Here is a 22004-nt window from a genome sequence, read left to right as displayed (position 1 = left end):
GTGGCACCTCAGATCAGGTCTCTTTCTGCCAAACATGAACACACATTTTTCCACGGGAAGGTCAATAAGTGGCTCTCTAGCTGCCGTTGAACTACACTTTCCAGCATGCCCATATTCTGCAGGATTAGGTAGTATTTTAGCATAATTCCCATCTTCCTTTTTAGAGGAACAAGTCTTATTTTTTAGAGGATTACATGATTCTTCTGTAATAACCATTCCTTATACCACATATTATCTAAACAGAGCAGAAGTAGATTACCCGTGAGCCTTCATCTGTTTACACTTTCCAAGACCTGTAATATCACCATAGCTATAGAGCAACACGTGGCCTAAGTTTGTAGGAACTATATAAATTCTGACCCCAATACAAAATTACAAAATGTAGAAAGCTTTGCCATGTTTTTGTGTATAATGTTCTTCAGTTATGGTAAAATATGATAAAATAATCTTTCCATCCCCCCAGGCACCTATGTAATGACAGTAACGGCACATGATGCAGATGACATAAACACATCAAATGGAATCATTATGTACCGGATTATGGCGCAGAGTCCGCAGAGCCCATCCCAGGACATGTTTGTGATTCACAGCGAGACAGGAGCCATTAATACTGTAGCTGCTGGTCTGGACCGAGAGGTGAGCAGATAAATGAGTATGTTAGATAATTTAAAGATTGTATTAGATTAGCCAGACATGTTGGAAAATGAATACTTGTTTAAAAAATCCCCAGAGGATGACGTGTGTTTGTCGTGTGTTGTGCTGGCCTACGTACACCACACTAAATAAACTCTTCATTACTGTGGCTAAATTCATATAGCTCAAAGCAAATTTTAAATTGGCAGGAATTGTAGATTGCTTAGTCGTTTATTGATGCTGCCTTCCTCAGGCTTATTCTATTTGTATTTCTCCTATTGTGTGCTTAACCTACAGTACATCTATACCTTCTCACATCCTCTCTGTGAGAAGTCACCTACAGTACCACACCATACCTGATAATAGGATTACTATGTTGCAGCAAATACTTTTAGGGGGAGATGTACTAAGCAGTGAAAAGAGTGGAGAAGTTGCCCATGGCAACCAATCAGCATTGATGTAACTTTTCTAATTTGCATACTATAAAATTATATAGAGCAGCTGATTGGTTGCCCTGGGAATCTTCTCCACTGGCTCATTTCTCCACTCTAAGTGTACACACACAAGCAAACTGCATGGGTGAACCACTAAATAAGGTCTAGTGAAGTGTTGGGGTTGGTTTACTTGAGGCACATAAAAACACTTCAAGACTGGGGGGAGCCAAGTAAATTTTTTCCCTGGGTAAGAAAAACTTTAAAAACACTTGCTCAGACCTGCCTTCTGTAGGTAGATGAAAACCAACCAGATATATTGATTTTCTCTATACTGTTTGTTGCAATGGTCTATATTGAGATCTCTGACTTTCATTACACATTATATTGAAATTAGTTCTTAATGTCTTAGGTTAGGACTGCCATTCTCACCTATATCTTTTGTGTTATGGGTTTTCTCTTGTTATTCTGGTTTCCATCTGCCTATAAATGTATCCTGATATTTGACCCATTCTCACTACTAAACATCATTTACAAATGACGTGTGTAATGTATTGCATTAGTTTACAGCCTCTGTTGCTAATCTGGAGAGAACATGTGCAGTGGGCCAGGTTTAATAAATCCAAGCCAAGTGCAAATTCAGTCGCTGCCACCACCGCGACAGTTGGCGTCAACAAGACCATAAATTAAAATGGGCAAAACAAAAGCAACTCTCCGGTTTACTGATATTGGTAGCTAAACAAGAAGCCTTGCTGATTAACAATTTGTAGAACATGGTTAGAGATGTGTATGGGCTACATCAATGTGACATCTTTTTAAAAGGATTATTGCTAAATAAAAGGAATCAGACAACAAAATAATACATATTATGATAACAAACTTGGTGAGTTTTGATCAGAGATGTGCAGAAAAGTTAGCCAGGTGAGGCACTGCCTCATCTGCCATAGACTTTTTACTCCAGAGTTTGGGCTATAAAAATGATTAGAATAATGCAAAGAAGATATTTAAAACATATTCTTTGTATTTTTCATAGTCAAAACTCTGGCACAAACGTTAGTATGACAGGAAAGGCTCTGCCTCACCCCACCGCTCGTCACTGGTCTTTATTACACATATTGAATATTTTCATCACATTGGCAAGGCCATCTTAACGTATGGGCTCACTGGGCAGCTGCCCAGGGGTCCACGATTCTAGGGGTACTTGAGCAGGGGCTATTGCCTTAGGGTGCTTCTTGGGAGGCAGATAGAGAATGCTGCATGGCCGCTCTGATTGTGAATTCAGAGTAGCTGCATTCTCTACTTGCCTCCCTGCCTGCATCCAGACAGTGAATGGATTTTAGCATGCTGATTGGTGCATGGCTGGAACTATCCAGCAATCAGAGTGTAGCATTCTCTACCTGCCTCCGAGCCTGCAGTAAGACAGTTAATGGCTGTCAACATGCTGATTTGTGGATGGTTAGGACTATCCACCAGAGTGCTTACAGCCAGTCACTGTATGGAAGCATGTGGAGAGACAGTGCGGGAACGCAGGAGGGTCATGCTAGGATTTTTTTTTTTTTTTTTATTCCCATGAATGGGTGGGTAGGGGGGCCCCAGTGCATTGCTTTACCCAAGGCCTAAAATGCTGGTAAGACGGCCCTGCACCATACTTGCCTACTCTCCCGGAATGGCCGGGAGGCTCCCGAAAATCGGGTGACCCTCCCGGCCCCCCGGAAGAGCAGGCAAGTCTCCCGGAATCAGGGGTCCCCCTGCCCGTCCGCCCACTTAGTGTGTAAAGTGGGCGGTCCGGGCAGTTGATGACGCGATTCTTGCTGAATCGCGTCATCATAGCCACGCCCCCTGCAGTGTAATGCCGGGGATTGCGGCATTACAGGGTGGGGGCGTGGCTTAAAGGATGTGGCATGGTAACTCCTCCCCCATCCTGCCCCTGCTCCACCCCCGTCCCGCCTCCGGTCCACCTCCTCCCCACGTCACAGCCCTCCCCTGCCCCCCTGCTGAGCTGACCTGGCTGCTCTCTTCCGCCAGAATGTCGGCATGTATGCCCTGCACATTGGTAGAACTTTCTGCTACATTGGTAGACCTCATCTTGAAATGCACCTTCCAGTATAAAGTGCATATGTTTGGTGTAAAAGGAGCCCTACTGAAAGTGTAGGTCATGGTCTAATCTCCTAGTACCCATGAGAATAAAGTCCTCTTGCTGGAAGACAAAGGCTCTGCAGCTCCCTGCTAACTGTAGCAGGCCACCATACAATTGAACTCTTTATCAATTGAAGCTCATTTAAATATCTCATCCCACATTGTAGGATCTTATTTTACACTGGGGCACATTATAAGGCACAAGTTTCTATCCTGCATTCAGTTTCTACAATATCCTTCCATCAGGAGATTAAATGGTTTGTTTGCACCTCCCACAGAAGCCTAAATGAGATAATCCTTATGCATCACAAATAAAGTGCACTTGCTCAGAAAAGTCAATGTCATCATAAAATGCTATTTGCTCCAGTCTAAATTTTTGTTATTAGTGTTTTCTTTGCATTAGTTGGCAGGACAAATAATTTGTGAAACACCATGGAATATGTTACTCTGTGACTGGAATGTTTTTCTCATGAGTGTATCTTATCCATACTAGTTAATTGTTTAGCTGATTATCAATATGTGGTATTAGTGATGGGCTATAAGCAGTCGATGCTCTGTACTGCTCTGCATTATACAGTAACATGCTCCTGTATGCAGAGCTTTGGAAAAATATTTCTGGTTTCTCTCTGGATGTCCCTCTGATCAGATCACAGTATCTAGTGCTGTCAGGAGAATGAGAAGAGTGCACTTGTCAAGGACTTTAGCACGATGACAGCTGGAGGAAAGACCAATGGGATGCTGGTTCGCACGTCCCAATCACCAAATTACATCATGCACAGGAGACTGCAAAGAAAAGGGCCTGTTAGAGCAGAGAGGATTGCAAACTGTCACTTTGAACAAAGAGCCATGCTCATTCAGCTGGGAACGTGGTGCGTGTGAGATAGAATGTCTATTATTTTCTGTACCCCCAGCTGATAACCAACTCTCTGCTTTGGAAGGTACAGTATGTATCTGCGGTATTAATCAGAAAAGCACCTCTCTTTGTTCGTGCTCAGCCTGCCACTCAATACACCGACCAGACGGTCATTTCGTGTTCTCCAAGGTTAACAGAAAAAGTAACAAGGTCATAGAATATTTTGTACTTATCACATGTCCATTTTAAAGCCTCTAGTCAAACTATTTCAACACTAACAGCACAAGAGAATACAAATGACATATAATATGTTCTTATTTGTGTATAGCTAGCACCTAAATGATTTATTGTAGAGCGTTTTAGCCTTGTACTGTAGGTAAACATATCCAAACTAAACAAAGAGCTAATTCTGCTTCATTGACATAATCATTACCACATTAAACAGAAGCTGTTAGCACATGTGTTTTTTTCTAATACAGTCTTTTGCATTATGTATTATATTATTGAAAGAGAAAAAACATTTTTCCTCTGTATACCCATTCTTCTGGGGGAAATAATTTATTACATAATGCTTTGTGTATTTATAAAGTAAATGAGTTTTCCCTGTGGCATGGTTTACACTGCAGAGAGCCAGCAAAATAGCAAGCTACAGTATTAAATCTATTAGGTCATATTCCGAGTCTAGTCTCACTCCTGGAGAAGTGATAAAGCAGTGATAAGTGCAAGGTGATAACGCATCAGCTCATAGCTGTACAGTATCACTGCTTTATCACTTCTCCAGGCTTAATACATCTGCCCCACTGCTGTTTGGTGACTCTGCCATACTGGCTACCTCCATAACTATTGGACAGTATGGATGAATCCAACCTAGGAGAGAAGCAAGTAACCCTTTCATATATAAGCAAAATTAAACAAGGCCTGTCACCAGTTTTTGCCCTTTGATAAATCTGGCCATTCATTTCAGAGTGGACGATACTAGCTCCCTAATTAGCACAGCAACAGGGGTCCAGCACTCAGGACTAATTTAGGAAATACTAGGAGCAGTCTTGACAACATTGGGGGTCTTTCAGACCTGATTGCTGCTGTGCATTTTCGCTCCGCAGTGATCAGGTATGAACTGCACATGCGTATGCACCGCAGTGCGCAGGCGCGAGGTCCCCCCAGCGATGAGGAGTGCAGGACAGCGACGGGATGGCCGAAGAAAGTGATCGCACCGGCGATCGCAAGAAGATTGACAGGAAGAGGCCGTTTGAGGGTGTCAACTGACCGTTTCCTAGGAGTGTCCGGAGAAACGCAGACATGTCCAGCCGTTTGAAGGGAGGGTTCCTGACGTCAGCTCCAGGCCGGATCATCGCACTGGAAGAGTACGTCCTGAGCTGTGCAGAGACAGCACAAACTTTTGTTTGTGCTGCTCTTTGCACATGCATTCGCACCCCTGCACAGCGATTACCCTCTCCCCTGTAGGCGGCGACTACCTGGTCACATCAGTGCAAAAAACGCCTGCTTGCGACCAGGTCTGAATTAGGCCCATTGTCAGCAGCACAGCAGTTCAAAATCCTACTCCTGGGCGTGGAGGGAAAATGACCTACAGTATAACAGAGGGAAGTGGGGAATGTTAGCATTTCTTGAACAATGGAGGTCTTTGCACAACTTAAACAGCATTTTCTGATTAAATGATACATCAAAATCTCTACAAAGTCCTGTTTGTGTAGGTATCCTCACACCTTGCATGGGTGTTGAAATGTTTTAGCTAAACGGTTAATGTACGTTGTGTTATTCTCCTCATCTGGGTTCAAGGATGCACAGCACCATGCTGGAGCTATGACTTGAAAGTGGCAACAATACCCTTGAGGTGGTCTCCTGAACGTACTGTGTAGAGGACAAATAAGGGAGAGGTATCATGCCTTGTAGAGAGTGACGAAGATGCCCAAAGCAACCAAGCAGCTCCTAACTGTCATTTTTTAAACATAGGGGTCTATTTACTAAGTCTTAGGGAGAGAGACTAAGAGGACGGAGATAAAGTACCAACCAATCAGCTCCTATCTGTAATTTTTCAAACACAGGGGTCTATTTACTAAGCCTTAGATGGAGATTAAGGTGGTAATTCAGAGTTGATCGCAGCAGCAAATTTGTTAGCAGTTGGGCAAAACCATGGGGGTCATTCAGACCCGATCGCATGCTGCATTTTTTCGCAGCCGTTCAATCGGGTCTGAACTGCGCATGCGTGTGACCCGCAATGCGCAGGTGCGTCGGCCATCGCCAGGCAGTGACGAATCTTATGAAGAAAGCGATCGCACTGGCGATCGCAAGAAGATTGACAAACAGAAGGCGTTCATAGGCGGCAACTCACCGTTTTCTGGGAGTGTCCGGAAAAATGCAGGCGTGCCCGGCTGAGTAAGTCCTGGACTGTGCAGAAACTGCAGAAACTTTTGTTTGTGCAGCTCACTGCACAGCTGATCGCACCCCTGCAAAACGTTTACCCCCTCCCCTGTAGGCGGCGATTACCTGGTCGCAGCAGTGCAAAAAATAGCCTGCGTGCAACAAGGTCTGAATTAGGCCCCTTGTGCACTGCAGGTGTGGCAGATATAATATGTGCAGAGAGAGTTAGATTTGGGTGGGTTATTTTGTTTCTGTGCAGGGTAAATACTGGCTGCTTTATTTTTACACTGCAATTTAGATTTCAGTTTGAACACACCCCACCCAAATCTTACTCTCTCTGCAGATGTTATTTCTGTCTCCCCTGCAGTGCACATGGTTTTGCCCAACTGCTAACAAATTTGCTGCTGCGATCAACACCCAAAGTGCAGAGAGATAATGTGTCAGCCAACCAGCTCCTAACTGTCATTTCTCTATCGTCCTAAGTGGATGCTGGGGTTCCTGAAAGGACCATGGGGAATAGCGGCTCCGCAGGAGACAGGGCACAAAGGTAAAGCTTTTACAGGTCAGGTGGTGTGTACTGGCTCCTCCCCCTATGACCCTCCTCCAGACTCCAGTTAGATTTTTGTGCCCGGCCGAGAAGGGTGCAATTCTAGGTGGCTCTCATAAAGAGCTGCTTAGAGAGTTTAGCTTAGGTTTTTTATTTTACAGTGATTCCTGCTGGCAACAGGATCACTGCAACGAGGGACAGAGGGGAGAAGAAGTGAACTCACCTGCGTGCAGGATGGATTGGCTTCTTGGCTACTGGACATGAAGCTCCAGAGGGACGATCACAGGTACAGCCTGGATGGTCACCGGAGCCACGCCGCCGGCCCCCTCACAGATGCTGAAGCAAGAAGAGGTCCAGAATCGGCGGCTGAAGACTCCTGCAGTCTTCTTAAGGTAGCGCACAGCACTGCAGCTGTGCGCCATTTTCCTCTCAGCACACTTCACACGGCAGTCACTGAGGGTGCAGGGCGCTGGGGGGGGGGGGCGCCCTGGGAGGCAAATGAAAACCTTTAAAAAGGCTAAAAATACCTCACATATAGCCCCAGAGGCTATATGGAGATATTTACCCCTGCCTAAATGTACTAAATAGCGGGAGACGAGCCCGCCGGAAAAGGGGCGGGGCCTATCTCCTCAGCACACGGCGCCATTTTCTGTCACAGCTCCGCTGGTCAGGAAGGCTCCCAGGTCTCTCCCCTGCACTGCACTACAGAAACAGGGTATAACAGAGAGGGGGGGCAAAATAAATGGCTATATATATTAATATAAAAGCAGCTATAAGGGAGCACTTAATCATAAGGCTATCCCTGTCATATATAGCGCTTTTTGGTGTGTGCTGGCAGACTCTCCCTCTGTCTCCCCAAAGGGCTAGTGGGTCCTGTCTTCGTATAGAGCATTCCCTGTGTGTCTGCTGTGTGTCGGTACGTGTGTGTCGACATGTATGAGGACGTTATTGGTGTGGAGGCGGAGCAATTGCCAAATATGAGGATGTCACCTCCTAGGGGGTCGACACCAGAATGGATGCCTTTATTTGTGGAATTACGGGATAGCGTCAACTCGCTTAACAGTCGTTTGCCGACATGAGGCGGCCGGACACTCAATTAGTGCCTGTCCAGGCGCCTCAAACACCGTCAGGGGCTGTAAAACGCCCCTTGCCTCAGTCGGTCGACACAGACCCAGACACAGGCACTGATTCCGGTGGTGAAGGTGACGAATCAACCGTATTTTCCAGTAGGGCCACACGTTATATGATTTTGGCAATAAAGGAGATGTTACATTTAGCTGATACTACAGGTACCACTAAACAGGGTATTATGTGGGGTGTGAAAAAACTACCAGTAGTTTTTACCGAATCAGAAGAATTAAATGACGTGTGTGATGAAGCGTGGGGTGCCCCGATAAAAAACTGCTAATTTCAAAGAAGTTATTGGCTTTATACCCTTTCCCGCCAGAGGTTAGGGAGCGCTGGGAAACACCTCCTAGGGTGGACAAAGCGCTAACACGCTTATCAAAACAAGTGGCGTTACCCTCTCCTGAGACGGCCGCACTTAAAGATCCATCAGATAGGAGGATGGAAAATATCCAAAAAGGTATATACACACATGCAGGTGTTATACTACGACCAGCTATTGCGACTGCCTGGATGTGCAGTGCTGGGGTAGTTTGGTCAGAGTCCCTGATCGAAAATATTGATACCCTGGACAGGGACAATATTTTACTGTCGTTAGAACAAATAAAGGATGCATTTCTTTATATGCGTGATGCACAGAGAGATATCTGCACACTGGCATCACGGGTAAGTGCTATGTCCATTTCGGCCAGAAGAGCTTTATGGACACGACAGTGGACAGGCGATGCGTAGAGGAGTTATTTGGGGTCGGTCTATCGGATTGGTGGCCACGGCTACGGCCGGGAAATCCACCTTTCTACCTCAAGTCACTCTCCAACAGAAAAAGGCACCGACCTTTCAACCGCAGCCCTTTCGTTCCTTTAAAAATAAGAGAGCAAAGGGCTATTCATATCTGCCACGAGGCAGAGGACGAGGGAAGAGACAGCAACAGGCAGCTCCTTCCCAGGAACAGAAGCCCTCCCCGGCTTCTACAAAAGCCTCAGCATGACGCTGGGGCTTCGCAAGCGGACTCGGGGGCGGTAGGCGGTCGTCTCAAGAATTACAGCGCGCAGTGGGCTCACTCGCAGGTAAATCCCTGGATCCTGCAGATAATATCTCAGGGGTACAGGTTGAAATTAGAGACAGAGCCACCTCGCCGTTTCCTGAAGTCTGCTTTACCAACGTCCCCCTCAGAAAGGGAGACGGTTTTGGAAGCCATTCACAAGCTGTATTCTCAGCAGGTGATAGTCAAGGTACCTCTTCTACAACAAGGGAAGGGGTATTATTCCACTCTTTTTGTGGTACCGAAGCCGGATGGCTCGGTAAGGCCTATTCTAAATCTGAAGTCCTTGAACCTGTACATAAAGAAGTTCAAGTTCAAGATGGAGTCACTCAGAGCAGTGATAGCGAACCTGGAAGAAGGGGACTTTATGGTATCCTTGGACATCAAGGATGCGTATCTCCACGTTCCAATTACCCCTCACACCAGGGGTACCTCAGGTTCGTTGTACAAAACTGTCACTATCAGTTTCAGACGCTGCCGTTTGGTTTGTCCACGGCACCTCGGGTCTTTACAAAGGTAATGGCCGAGATAATATTTCTTCTTCGAAGAAAAGGCGTATTAATTATCCCATACTTGGACGATCTCCTAATAAGGGCAAGGTCCAGAGAACAGCTAGAGATGGGTTTAGCACTATCTCAAGAGGTGCTAAAGCAGCACGGATGGATTCTGAATATTCCAAAATCCCAATTAATGCCGACAACTCGTCTGCTGTTCCTGGGGATGATTCTGGACACAGTTCAGAAAAAGGTTTTTCTTCCCGAAGAAAAAGCCAAGGAGTTATCTGACCTGGTCAGGAACCTCCTAAAACCAGGAAAGGTGTCTGTACATCAATGCACAAGAGTCCTGGGAAAAAATGGTAGCTTCTTACGAAGCAATCCCTTTCGGCAGATTCCATGCAAAGGGAGCTGCTGGACAAATGGTCAGGGTCGCATCTTCAGATGCACCTGCGGATAACCCTGTCGCCGAGGACAAGGGTATCCCTTCTGTGGTGGTTGCAGGAGGCTCATCTATTGGAGGGCCGCAGATTCGGCATGCAGGATTGGATCCTGGTGACCACGGATGCCAGCCTGAGAGGCTGGGGAGCAGTCACACAGGGAAAAAATTTCCAGGGAGTGTGGTCGAGCCTGAAAAAGTCTCTTCACATAAGCATTCTGGAACTAAGAGCAATCTACAATGCTCTAAGCCAGGCGGAACCTCTGCTTCAAGGAAGACCGGTGTTGATCCAGTCGGACAACATCACGGCAGTCGCCCATGTAAACAGACAGGGCGGCACAAGAAGCAGGAGGGCAATGGCAGAAGCTGCCAGGATCCTTCGCTGGGCGGAGAATCACGTGATAGCACTGTCAGCAGTATTCATCCCGGGCGTGGACAACTGGGAAGCAGACTTCCTCAGCAGACACGACCTTCACCCGGGAGAGTGGGGACTTCATCCAGAAGTCTTCCACATGCTATTAAACCGTTGGGTAAAACCAATGGTGGACATGATGGCGTCTCGCCTCAACAAAACACTGGACAGGTATTGCGCCAGGTCAAGAGATCCGCAGGCAATAGCTGTGGACGCGCTGGTAACACCTTGGGTGTACCAGTCGGTATATGTGTTTCCTCCTCTGCCTCTCATACCAAAGGTATTGAGGATTATACGGCAAAGAGGAGTAAGACTAGTGGCTCCGGATTGGCCAAGAAGGACTTGGTACCCGGAACTTCAAGAGATGGTCACGGACGATCCGTGGCCTCTACTTCTGAGAAGGGACCTGCTTCAGCAGGGTCCTTGTCTTTTTCAAGACTTACCGCGGCTGCGTTTGACGGCATGGCGTTTGAATGCCAGATCCTAAAAGGAAAAGGCATTCCAGAAGAAGTCATTCCTACCTTGATAAAGGCAAGGTAGGAAGTCACCGCGAAGCATTATCGCCGTATTGGGCGAAAATATGTTGCGTGGTGCGAGCAGCGGAGTGCTCCGATGGAGGAATTTAAACTGGGTCGTTTTCCTACATTTCCTGCAATCAGGATTGTCTTTGGGTCTCAAATTGGGATCTATTAAGGTTCAAATTTCGGCCCTATCAATATTCTTCCAAAAAGAATTGGCCTCGGTCCCTGAGGTCCAGATTTTTATCAAAGGAGTACTGCATATACAGCCTCCTGTGGTGCCTAAGGTGGCACCGTGGGATCTAAATGTAGTTTTAGATTTCCTCAAATCCAATTGGTTTGAACCACTAAAGAATGTGGATTTGAAATATCTCACATGGAAAGTGACTATGTTACTGGCCCTGGCTTCGGCCGGGAGAGTATCTGAACTGGCGGCTTTGTTTTATAAAAGCACTTATTTAATTTTCCATTCGACATAGGGCAGAGCTGCGGACGCGTCCGCATTTTCTCCCTAAGGTGGTATCAGCGTTTCACCTGAACCAGCCTATTGTAGTGCCTGCGGCTACAGACGACTTGAAGGACTCCAAGTTGTTGGACGTTGTCAGAGCCTTAAAAATATACATTTAAAGGACGGCTGGAGTCAGAAAATCTGACTCGCTGTTTATACTGTATGCACCCAACAAGTTGGGTGCACCTGCTTCTAAGCAGTCGATTGCTCGTTGGATTTGTAACAAAATTCAACTTGTACATTCTGTGGCAGGCCTGCCACAGCCTAAATCTGTTAAGGCCCATTCCGCAAGGAAGGTGGGCTCATCTTGGGCGGCTGCCCGAGGGGTCTCGGCATTACAACTCTGCCGAGCAGCTACGTGGTCAGGGGAGAACACGTTTGTAAATTTTTGCAAATTTGATACCCTGGCAAAGGAGGACCTGGAGTTCTCTCATTCGGTGCTGCAGAGTCATCCGCACTCTCCCGCCCGTTTGGGAGCTTTGGTATAATCCCCATGGTCCTTTCAGGAACCCCAGCATCCACTTAGGACGATAGAGAAAATAAGAATTTACTTACCGATAATTCTATTTCTCGGAGTCCGTAGTGGATGCTGGGCGCCCATCCCAAGTGCGGATTATCTGCAATACTTGTACATAGTTATTGTTAACTAATTCGGGTTATTGTTTAGGAAGCCATCTTTCAGAGGCTCCTCTGTTATCATACTGTTAACTGGGTTTAGATCACAAGTTGTACGGTGTGATTGGTGTGGCTGGTATGAGTCTTACCCGGGATTCAAAATCCTCCCTTATTGTGTACGCTCGTCCGGGCACAGTACCTAACTGGAGTCTGGAGGAGGGTCATAGGGGGAGGAGCCAGTACACACCACCTGACCTGTAAAAGCTTTACCTTTGTGCCCTGTCTCCTGCGGAGCCGCTATTCCCCATGGTCCTTTCAGGAACCCCAGCATCCACTACGGACTCCGAGAAATAGAATTATCGGTAAGTAAATTCTTATTTTTTCAAACCCAGCCTGTGACATGGCAGTTAAGAGCTGATTGGCTGGTACTTTATCTCCGTCCACTATCTCCGTTCAAGACTTAGTAAATAGACCCTGTAGATGTGTAACAACAAAATCAGGGCGATACTTGCAGCATGGATGTGATACAGGTCTTTACTCAGCAGACACACAGTGGAAGTAACAGGAGACAAACAGGAAGTAGTCACCTCAGCATGACCATTTACATCCCCCCTTTTAAACTGGAAGGAAACAGATCATAGATGAAACAAATGCAACAATATGACAATGTTAGGCGTGAACAAAAGAAAAGACATTATACAATAAAGTCTTGGAGCTTTGGGTTGGGTTTGGACACACGGCCCGATCTGGTAATGGTACACTGGGAACCTATAGGCATGTCCACTGTGACACCAGAGGGCTCTATTACTTCAGAAGTGGTCTCTGAGGAAGGACTGTCCATGCAATGCGAATCATCACTGACATTGGTTGCAGCTGTGGTAGAAACTGATGAGTCAGGCTGTGTAGAGCTTTCTTCAGGTACACTTAACAGATGGCGGCGGTTGCGTTCATAGAGGGCATTATCAGATTGTACCACGTATTTGGACTACCTGCAGGATGCTGAACCACTGCCATTCTGTCAAATCCTTTGCTCGGTTTGCACGCGGACAGGCTGGCCTGGAGACAGTGGTGGCAGGTGGTGTGCTGATCTGTCATAAGAAGCTTTGGCAGCCATTCTGCACTTGCTGATGTTCTCCCGTACCTGTGGCTCTACTCTGGGTTGCAGGAGCTGCTTTGCCATTGGAATGCCTGTGCGGGTGTGCCGTGCCAATAGGCACTGTGCAGGGGATGGAAGTCCATCTCGGGGCATGTTTCTCAAGTTTAACAGTGCCAAGTATATGTCCGATCCATCTCGTGCACACTTCTCCATTAGGTGCTTTGCAGAGCAGACTACACGCTCTGCTAATCCATTTGACTATGGGTAGTGTGGACTACTAGTGATGTGCTGGAAGTCCCATGTATTCACAAAGTCCTTGAACTCTCTTCTCTTGAATTGCATGGCATTATCAGTGATCAGCTGATGTGGGGTGCTATGTGCTGCAAAGTGTATCTTTAGCTTTGCAATGACCTGGGCAAGTAGTATCTCGAACCATCCTGAATAGGAGTCAACTAGTACCAGGTACTCCTTCCCCCTCCATTTGAATAAATCAGCTGCAAGAATGGACCACGGAAGATCAGGAATGTCATGGAGCAGTATGGGCTCCCGTGGCAGGTGTGGACGCAAGGCATTGCAGGGTGCACAAAACGAGACAGCACGGTCAATAAAAGGAATTATTTCCCCTCACAGCGCTGGTAATCAGCTGCTCAACTCCACTCCCAGGTATACACCAACACCTGTAGCTAATACTGACAAAAAGGAGAATTTGGAGAGGAGTGTACAGCGCTGAAAACCCCTAAGATCCAGATAATGTCTTATTATATTTGTCACCGTACATGGAGGGCTGTAACGTGGTTTCTCTGGCCCTACGCTTGGTAGCCTCCAGGCCAGCATGGCCCTGTTGCATCTGCTGTGTGTAGAACTTCTGAAGGGCAGCCGGAATCACAAAGCGATGACCCCGCAGGATGACACCATCAGACACGGTGAACTCATCTCTCATACAATAGAAGGAGCGAAGGCAGTGCGGCAGTTCCTTGGAAGAGGATGGCCAGCCGTTGAGAATTACAGCAGAGAGATGCTGGCAAAGATCATCCACAAGTGTAGCAGCACGCAGCTCTTCCAGCCACTTGGTAGGGAGCACCTCCACAACCATGACCTCATAGTCATCCTCAGCAGCGTCCATGTCAATAGTCGAAAGGAAGGCTCGAGACAGAACATCAGCAACATACATTTCCTTGCCTCGCTTATATATGACATCCAGGTTGTACCGCTGCAGCTTGAGCATCATGCCCTGAATACGGGAAGAAGCAGAGTGGATGGGCTTCTTCAGTATGGTGATGAGAGGCTGATGGTCGGTTTCCACTGTGACAGGATGGCCATAGATGAAGTCATGGAAACGGTTGCAGGCGAACACCAGTGCCAACAGTTCTTTCTCAATTTGTGCATGCCAGGTTTCAGTGTCAGTGAGGGCCCTGGAAGCAAAGCCACCGGTCTGCGGTGTTGGAGGCATACGGCCCCTAGACCACTCTGTGAAGCGTCAGCAGAGAGGACTATGGGATCATACATGTTGAAGTATTGCAGGACTGGTGGATTTGTCAGCATGGTCTTCAATCGATCAACAGCAGCCAGCACAATTCTGAGTCCTGGTGGAGTAGCTGCAGCAAAGGTGCTGTGGTTTCACTGTATTGTGGAACAAATTTAGACAGGTAGTTGGTCATCCACAGGAAGCGCTGCAGCACCTGTTGGTCACCTGGAAGCATTTGCTGGATCGCAGTGATTTTATTTGGTCTGGTTTGACGCCTTGACAGGTGAGCGCATGGCCCACGTACGCCACTTCGGTAACTCTAAACTTGCATTTGTCTGGGTTGAGCTTGAGGTTCAAAGCACGGGCCCATTCAAGTACCTGGTGCAGCCGCTGGTCGTGTTTTTCCTTGGTGCAGCCCCATACCAGGATGTCATTGACAATGATTTGATGGGGATAGCCTGCAAACAGTTGCTCCATGCAACGCTGGAAGACCTCACTGCCCGTGGTGATTGCATAGGGCATGCAAAGGAAGACATACCACCCTATCGGGGTCATGAAAGCGGTGAGCAGGGACAAAGCTCTGTCCAAAGGGATCTGCTAGAATCTGCACTTTGCATCCAGGGTACTGAAAACTGTGGCACCTAGCATGTCTGCAATCACTTGCTTGATGGTGCGGAGAGGGTGATATGGACACAGCAGTGCTTTGTTCAAATGTACTGGATTAATACAAAGACGTACAGTCCCATCCTTTTTTTTTTTTAAGTCATAAAATTTTTATTGACAAGAGAGAAACAATGACAAATGGAAGTAATTGACATACTCAGAACACAAGAAAACTAGAATAACAGCAACATAACACAGAAGAGGTGAGAGCGTAAATTAACATGTTGAAGTACATAGGTTATAAAATTAAGTGCATGAGTTTGTCTCTGTTTTTTTTTTTTTTTTTTAAACAAACCCAAAAAAAATCAAGAATTAGGAACAAAAATAGAAAATAATAAAGAATATTCCGAAGGGCCAACCAGTGGAACCCTTGGAAGGGCTTGTAGGAAATTACAAAGACAGTCAGAGGGAAAAAGAAGCAAGAATGATAATAAAAATTGAGGAGAGAAAAGAGTAGAGAGAAATAAAGAGTGAAAAAGCAAAAACAAATTACAGACGGGGGGAGAGCAAGTCGGGAGAAAAGTGAGGAAAAAGGGCAAGGTGAACTAGGAAAGACCTGGGAGAGCTACTTGAAATTTAGTGTACCAAGGTGTCCAAACGCTGTGGAATTTATCCACTGTGTTGTTCATTAAGGAGGAAAGGTATTCCATCTTTGCTACAAACCAAACACGGTTCATAAGTTTGGGACGGGTTGGAGGGGTGGAAAGTTTCCATGATTTAGCAATCTGGAGTTTAGCTGCACAGGCTATATGCATAGCCAGTTTGTTTTCTGGCTTGGATAGCTGACAGGCTGGGACACACAGGAGCAGCGTCTCAGGAGGGAGGGGGGGGGGCAGTCCGGAATAAGCGACTGAATAAGGATACGGACCATTAACCAGAAAGAGGCTATCTTCAGGCAGCTCCACCAAATATGAAAATACGAGCCTACTTGACCACATTGGCGCCAACAGAGGTTAGGAGTGTTCGGATATATTTGGTGTAAGCGTTCGGGAACCAAATACCAGCGTGCATAGACTTTGTAGGAGTTCTCCTTAATGGAGACGCTAATTTAGAAATATTAAATCGAACAGATTCCCATACGTCATCATCTAGGGAGGTCCCCAAGTCAGATTCCCATGCAAGTTCATGTGCTATGCGTGGAGGCGAAATTGGAGACAAAATGGAGTGATACAAAATAGAAATAATGCCTCGATCCGTGGAACGATACATGCAAAGGCGCTCCATCGAAGTCGGGACATTATGAAGAGGCGTTGTCCTAGTAGAGGACATCACGAAATTTCGAATTTGAAGGTATTGATAAAAATATGAAGTCGGGAGAGAGTGCTTTCTATGAAGGTCTGCGAATGAGTATGGTACATTGTTATGAAGTAGATGATGAAAGCAGGAGACGCCTGCCCTAGACCAGTTGGAAGCTAAATGATAGGATCGGCCCGGGGTGAAGGAGGGGTTGTTCCAGATGGGAGTTAGGGGAGAGGGATGTGTGTGAAGTGAAAGTTTAGATTTTAGTGAGTCCCACACCGATAAAGTTAGGGATATTGTTGGCACTGACTGAATGGTTTTAGGTCTGTGCAAGCGGGGGAGCCATGGAAGATGAGAAACTGAGTCGACCTGAGCCAAGTCACTCTCCAAGTCCACCCATCTCCTTGTGTGTCGTGGAGAATGCCAGGCAACCAGTTGGCTGAGTGCCATGGCATAGTAGTATCTCGATAGCGAGGAAAGGCCCAAACCACCACACGTAGAGCTCTGCTGGAGGAGTCTCCCTACGCAATCGCGGCTTCTTATCATTCCAAATGAATTTACCATATTGGGTCTGGAGGGAGGATAAAATCCGGAGAGGGACTGGGACAGGGAGAGTCTGGAAGAGGTATAAAATCTTGGGGATGACGTTCATCTTAATAGCATTAATCCTGCCAATCCAAGAAATGAAATGTTTTTCCAATCCTAAAATGTTTTGAGATATTTCCTTAAATAAGGGAGGAAAGTTTGCGTCATAGAGAGAATGGTAAGATTTGGTAATATGCACCCCCAAATATTTAATGGAGGTATGACACCATGCAAAAGGGAAGTTGGATTTCAGAAGATTCAGAGTGTTGAGAGGGATGTGTAATGGGAGAGCCTCTGACTTGTCATTGATCACCTTATATCCAGAGAGGTCCCCGTAGAGAGTTAATTCTTTGAAAAGATTGGGTAGGGAAATTAACGGGCTAGTGAGGGTAAGGAGGACGTCATCCGCAAAAAGGGAAAGTTTGTAGTGTGAGTCTTTGATAGAAAAGCCCATAATGTCCGGATTAAGACGGATGCGACAAGCGAGAGGTTCAATTATCAGAGCGAAGATGAGAGTACCATTGGTGATGGTGAAGGAGTCTGAAAGAATTCCGTTCGCTAGGACAGAAGTGGAGGGGTTGTAATAGAGTGCTGAAATGGTTGGAGAAATTCCCTGCGAACACCAAAGCTACGGAGTGTTTGGTCGAGAAAAGCCCACGAAACCCTATCGAAGGCTTTCTCCGCGTCTAAGGCCAACAGAAGAGAAGGGAGTTTGACAGAGTTAGCATGGTGGATCAGGTTAACGGTGCGTCTGGTATTATCTAGAGCTTGGCGTGAAGGGACAAATCCGACTTGGTCGGGATGTATAAGAGACGGGAGAAGGGGGTTCAGGCGTAGGGCAAGAATTTTTGCAAAAAGTTTCAAGTCGGTGTTGAGAAGAGAAATAGGGCGGTAATTAGAGACCTGTTGGTGATCTTTACCAGGTTTGGGAATAACAGTAATTAGTGCTTTAGTAGTTTCGCTATGGAAGAGTTCCCCATTAAGGATTTTATTAAAAGTAGACGTCAAGTGAGGGACAAGAGGACACTCAAATGTTTTATAGTAAGCAAAGGGTAGGCCGTCCGGTCCCGGAGCCTTAGAGGGTTTCTGTAGTTTAAGAGCAGCAGATACTTCCTCATCAGATATAGGCTTACATAATGCAGTGGATGAGGGAGTATCCAACTGCGGTAGGGAGCATGAGGTCAGGAAGTCGGAGATGCGCGTGTTTGAGTCAGATAGAGAGGACGTACTGCCTGGGGAGTTATACAAACGAGTGTAGTATTCCTTAAAGATAGAGTTGATGTCTGAGGGATTATAGTGTGTATTACCGTTAGAGTCTTTAAGCGAGACTATAGAAGAGAGGGCTTTGCGTGCCTTTAATCTATTTGCTAGGAGGGCATCAGCCTTGTTGTTTTCTCATAAAATCGCTGATTCAGCCAACGTAGGGATTTATCTATCTTTTCTGTTAATAGTGCATTGAGAGTTACCCTAGCAGCCATAAGCTGTTTATAGTTAGAGTCCGTGGGACTACGCTTATGAAGAGAGTCTAGGATTTGGACCTGATCAGTGAGATTTCTAAGTATTGCTTTGTGTTCCCTATTGCGGTGAGATGCAAAGCTAATTACGTGGCCTCTGAGGACAGCTTTGTGAGCTTCCCAGACTAATGGGGAACATCCTGATTCAGGATTGTTAAGAGAAAAGTATTCCGTGAGCAATCCAGCTATCTTGGATTTGAAGGAGGGAATTTTAAGAAGTGTCTCATTCAGGCGCCAAGATGGGCTGGAAGTTGGGGCATCCAATAGATCAAATGCGGACGTGACGGAGGAGTGATCCGACCAGACATTGGGGATAATCGATGAGGACAAAATGTGGTTAGAGGCCGGGGGGCTGCAGAAAAGGTAGTCAAGTCTGGAATAAGACTGATGGGGATTGGAAAAAAAAAGTGTAGTCCTTGGAAGATGGGTTAAGAGCACGCCAAGTGTCGAAGAGAGATGCTTCTTTAATAAGTTTAGAGAAAGTATCGGATATATGACAGGTGCGAGGGTGTTTCTGGGGAGCGGATTTATCTAAGAAAGGGTCTAGAACTGCGTTGAAATCCCCTCCAAGGAATACATAACCCGCTCTGTGTTTTTGGAGAGCCGTGAAAAAGGATTTCAAAAAACGTTGTTGGCCCGTGTTGGGAGCATAGAGGTTAGCTATAGTCACTTCCAGGTGCCCCAGCCTACCAACCAGAATGATATACCTCCCCTCTGCGTCAACATGAACCGAGCTTTGAGTGAAGGGGAGTTTGTTGCTTAACAGGATAGCGACTCCGTTATGCTTAGATTCACTTGAGGAATACAACACAGTGGAGAATCGTCTGGAAGACAAAGTGGGGTGGCCAGATTGCTTAAAATGTGTTTCTTGAAGTAAAACTATGTCTGCGCATAGAGTGCGGATTGTACGGAACAAGAGAGAGCGTTTATGGGGCGTGTTAAGGCCCCGGACATTCATAGAGGCAATGGTGAAAGGCATGGTGCTGAGAGAGGGGGGAGTATAGAGGGGGTATTGAAAAGGGGGAGCAGAGGAAAGGGGCCGACTCGCTCAAGAGAAAGAGTTTAGAAAAGAGGGAGAAAAAAAAAAGGGGGGGGGGTGGTAAAGGAGCAGAGTACACTATTCGGATTGAGCAAAATAGAGACAGGTAGGAAAAAGAGGAAGAGCAGGTTACTCAATAGAAAGGAGATTGGTACTCCTATAATTAGGACTTAGTGGTCCAGAAAGGCGAGGGAACAAAAGTTCAGAGTCGCCACATGGGAATAAAATAAATAAATAAAATTGGGGGTGGTGGAGATCTAAATGAGTAGAAAAATATCACATGCAGGGAGAAGAACAGGGAGTATACGCACAACCCAAGAAGAGAAGGAATAGTGCGTTAAACAAAACGGGCACTAGTATGTAGGAGACAAGAGATGGATCGGTGTCCCCTGGGTGAGGGGGGTAAAGGGAGAGAGACAAGGGAGAGGGATAATAAAAAAGGGGGGGGGGAACAATCATCACCAGAAAATACATTGAGTAATTATCATCTGGAAATACCAGAAACTTTTCGGAGCACAAAGATACACACTTGTTAAAACCAGTAGGGGCGACAGGCACAGAGGGCCCACAGTGCGGAATATGGAGTCTGGGAGAAAGCCAACGGAGAAGCTGGCTAGGTATGTGAGACCTCTGCGCCCGTGGACCACGCCACAACCCAAAACAGATAGAACTTGTAAATGTTAGGACAGCGGGAGAGAAAAGACCTAACAGTGCAAGGAGCTAAAAATATTACTGTGGAAAACTAAGAGAAACATTAATTCCCTGAACTGGGAACAAACTAACAACGGAAGGTAAAATGTAGTGTTAAAGTCAAACCGTGGTTAGGATTAGCATGCAAGGCTAGGGGCGATTGCTAGAAACCGAAGTTTGGTCGCCCAGGCTACTGTAAACATAGTGATTTTAGTGAGTTTGAACTGCTACAAAGAGTGACCACGAGACATTTCCATTAAAAGAACAAAAGGGATCATGGGATGGGGAGGGGGGGGGTAAAAAAAAAGGGGGGGGTGGACATATGCAGTACGTGAACATAACATTGAAATCCTTACAGTCGTATAACAAGGGGTGATCCCCAGACAACAAACAGTCAGTGATAAGTTATACAAACGTCTGAGGGGGGAAGTAAGCATAATGGCGGAGATTTTTCCCAGGGCTGAGGTACTTGTCATCGGAAAGGAAAAAGGTCTGTCAGGAAAACATCCAGCCCAACGCATAGTCAAATTTTAAGTTGAGTGGTCTGCCCCAGCGGGGGGTCCAGCTTCTTCTATATGCGAAAGCAAATCCTTGCCCTCACGAGGATCTCTGATGATGACTGTTTTTCCCTGAAGGTCAACGATCAGCTTGAAGGGGAAACCCCATCGGTATCGGATGTTCCTGTCCCGTAGTGCCTTTGTTAGATCACAGAGTTCCCTCCGTTTAGCTATGGTTAGAGGGGCCAGATCTTGGAAGAACTGTAGTTTAGATGAATTGAAGAGTACATGAGGCTTTCCACGAGTAGAATTGAGGACCCTTTCTTTATCTTTAAACTTGAGAAAGCGGAGGACCACATCGCGAGGAGGCTCACCATCCCTAGGCTTAGGACGGAGAGCACGATGAGCCCTTTCTAGAGGAAACTGTACATCCCCCAGGTCCGGTATCAGAAAGGAGAAAAGGGTGTGAAGGTAGGGTTCGAGGTTATCCACACTGACGGATTCAGGGATGTTGCGAATGCGCAGGTTGGATCTGCGTTCGCGGTTCTCAAGATCCTCGTTTTTAGTACGAAGCTCAGACAGTTCTGAGATAATGTGGTCCAATTCACGACCCGTATCGTTTAGAGCTTTCTGGAAATGGTCCTGATGAGATTCCATTTTGGAGGCTCTGGAAGCGAGGGATGAAATGTCCATCTTAATGGAGGCCACCGCTTTGTCCAGTTTGGACTCCAAAGAGTCCTTAAAGTCCGTAATAAGGGAGCGGAGAGCTAAGATATCATCCTTAGTGGACGGAGCAGAAGGCGGTGTGACAGAGTTATCCATAGAATCGTGAGGAGGGGAGGGGAGACCCCGATGTTGGGTATTCTTGGAGCCCCTGGTAAAATGTTGAGAGATATCAGCACCCCCTTGTTTAGGAGTCTTGGACGAAGATTTCTGCATGTGGACCGGACCAGTGTAGAGTATTATACTATGAAATATGGTCCGTCAGGGGAGACAGGAAGTCCACAAAAAAAAAAATGTGGGACAGGGTAGTGAGGGGAGGAAAAAAGAAAAAAAAGGGGGGGACACTCAGGGGGGACCACGC

General features: G+C 46.4%; 1 protein-coding gene across 2 annotated transcripts in view; it reads left to right on the top strand.

Moving 5' to 3' along the window:
- CDH4 (cadherin 4) overlaps positions 1-22004 on the top strand; it is a 1018047-nt gene that overhangs the window by 903911 nt on the left and 92132 nt on the right. For both annotated transcript variants that reach the window (XM_063959329.1, XM_063959328.1), the window contains exon 7: positions 464-636. In XM_063959329.1, coding sequence (XP_063815399.1) covers positions 464-636 — 173 coding nt within the window. The remainder of the gene's footprint in view (positions 1-463; positions 637-22004) is intronic.

Source organism: Pseudophryne corroboree, chromosome 3, assembly GCF_028390025.1.
Source record: "Pseudophryne corroboree isolate aPseCor3 chromosome 3, aPseCor3.hap2, whole genome shotgun sequence".
Classification (NCBI taxonomy): Eukaryota; Metazoa; Chordata; class Amphibia; order Anura; family Myobatrachidae; genus Pseudophryne; species Pseudophryne corroboree.
Note: the sequence above shows the minus strand (reverse complement) of the source record. Positions and strands in the feature narration are given on the sequence as shown.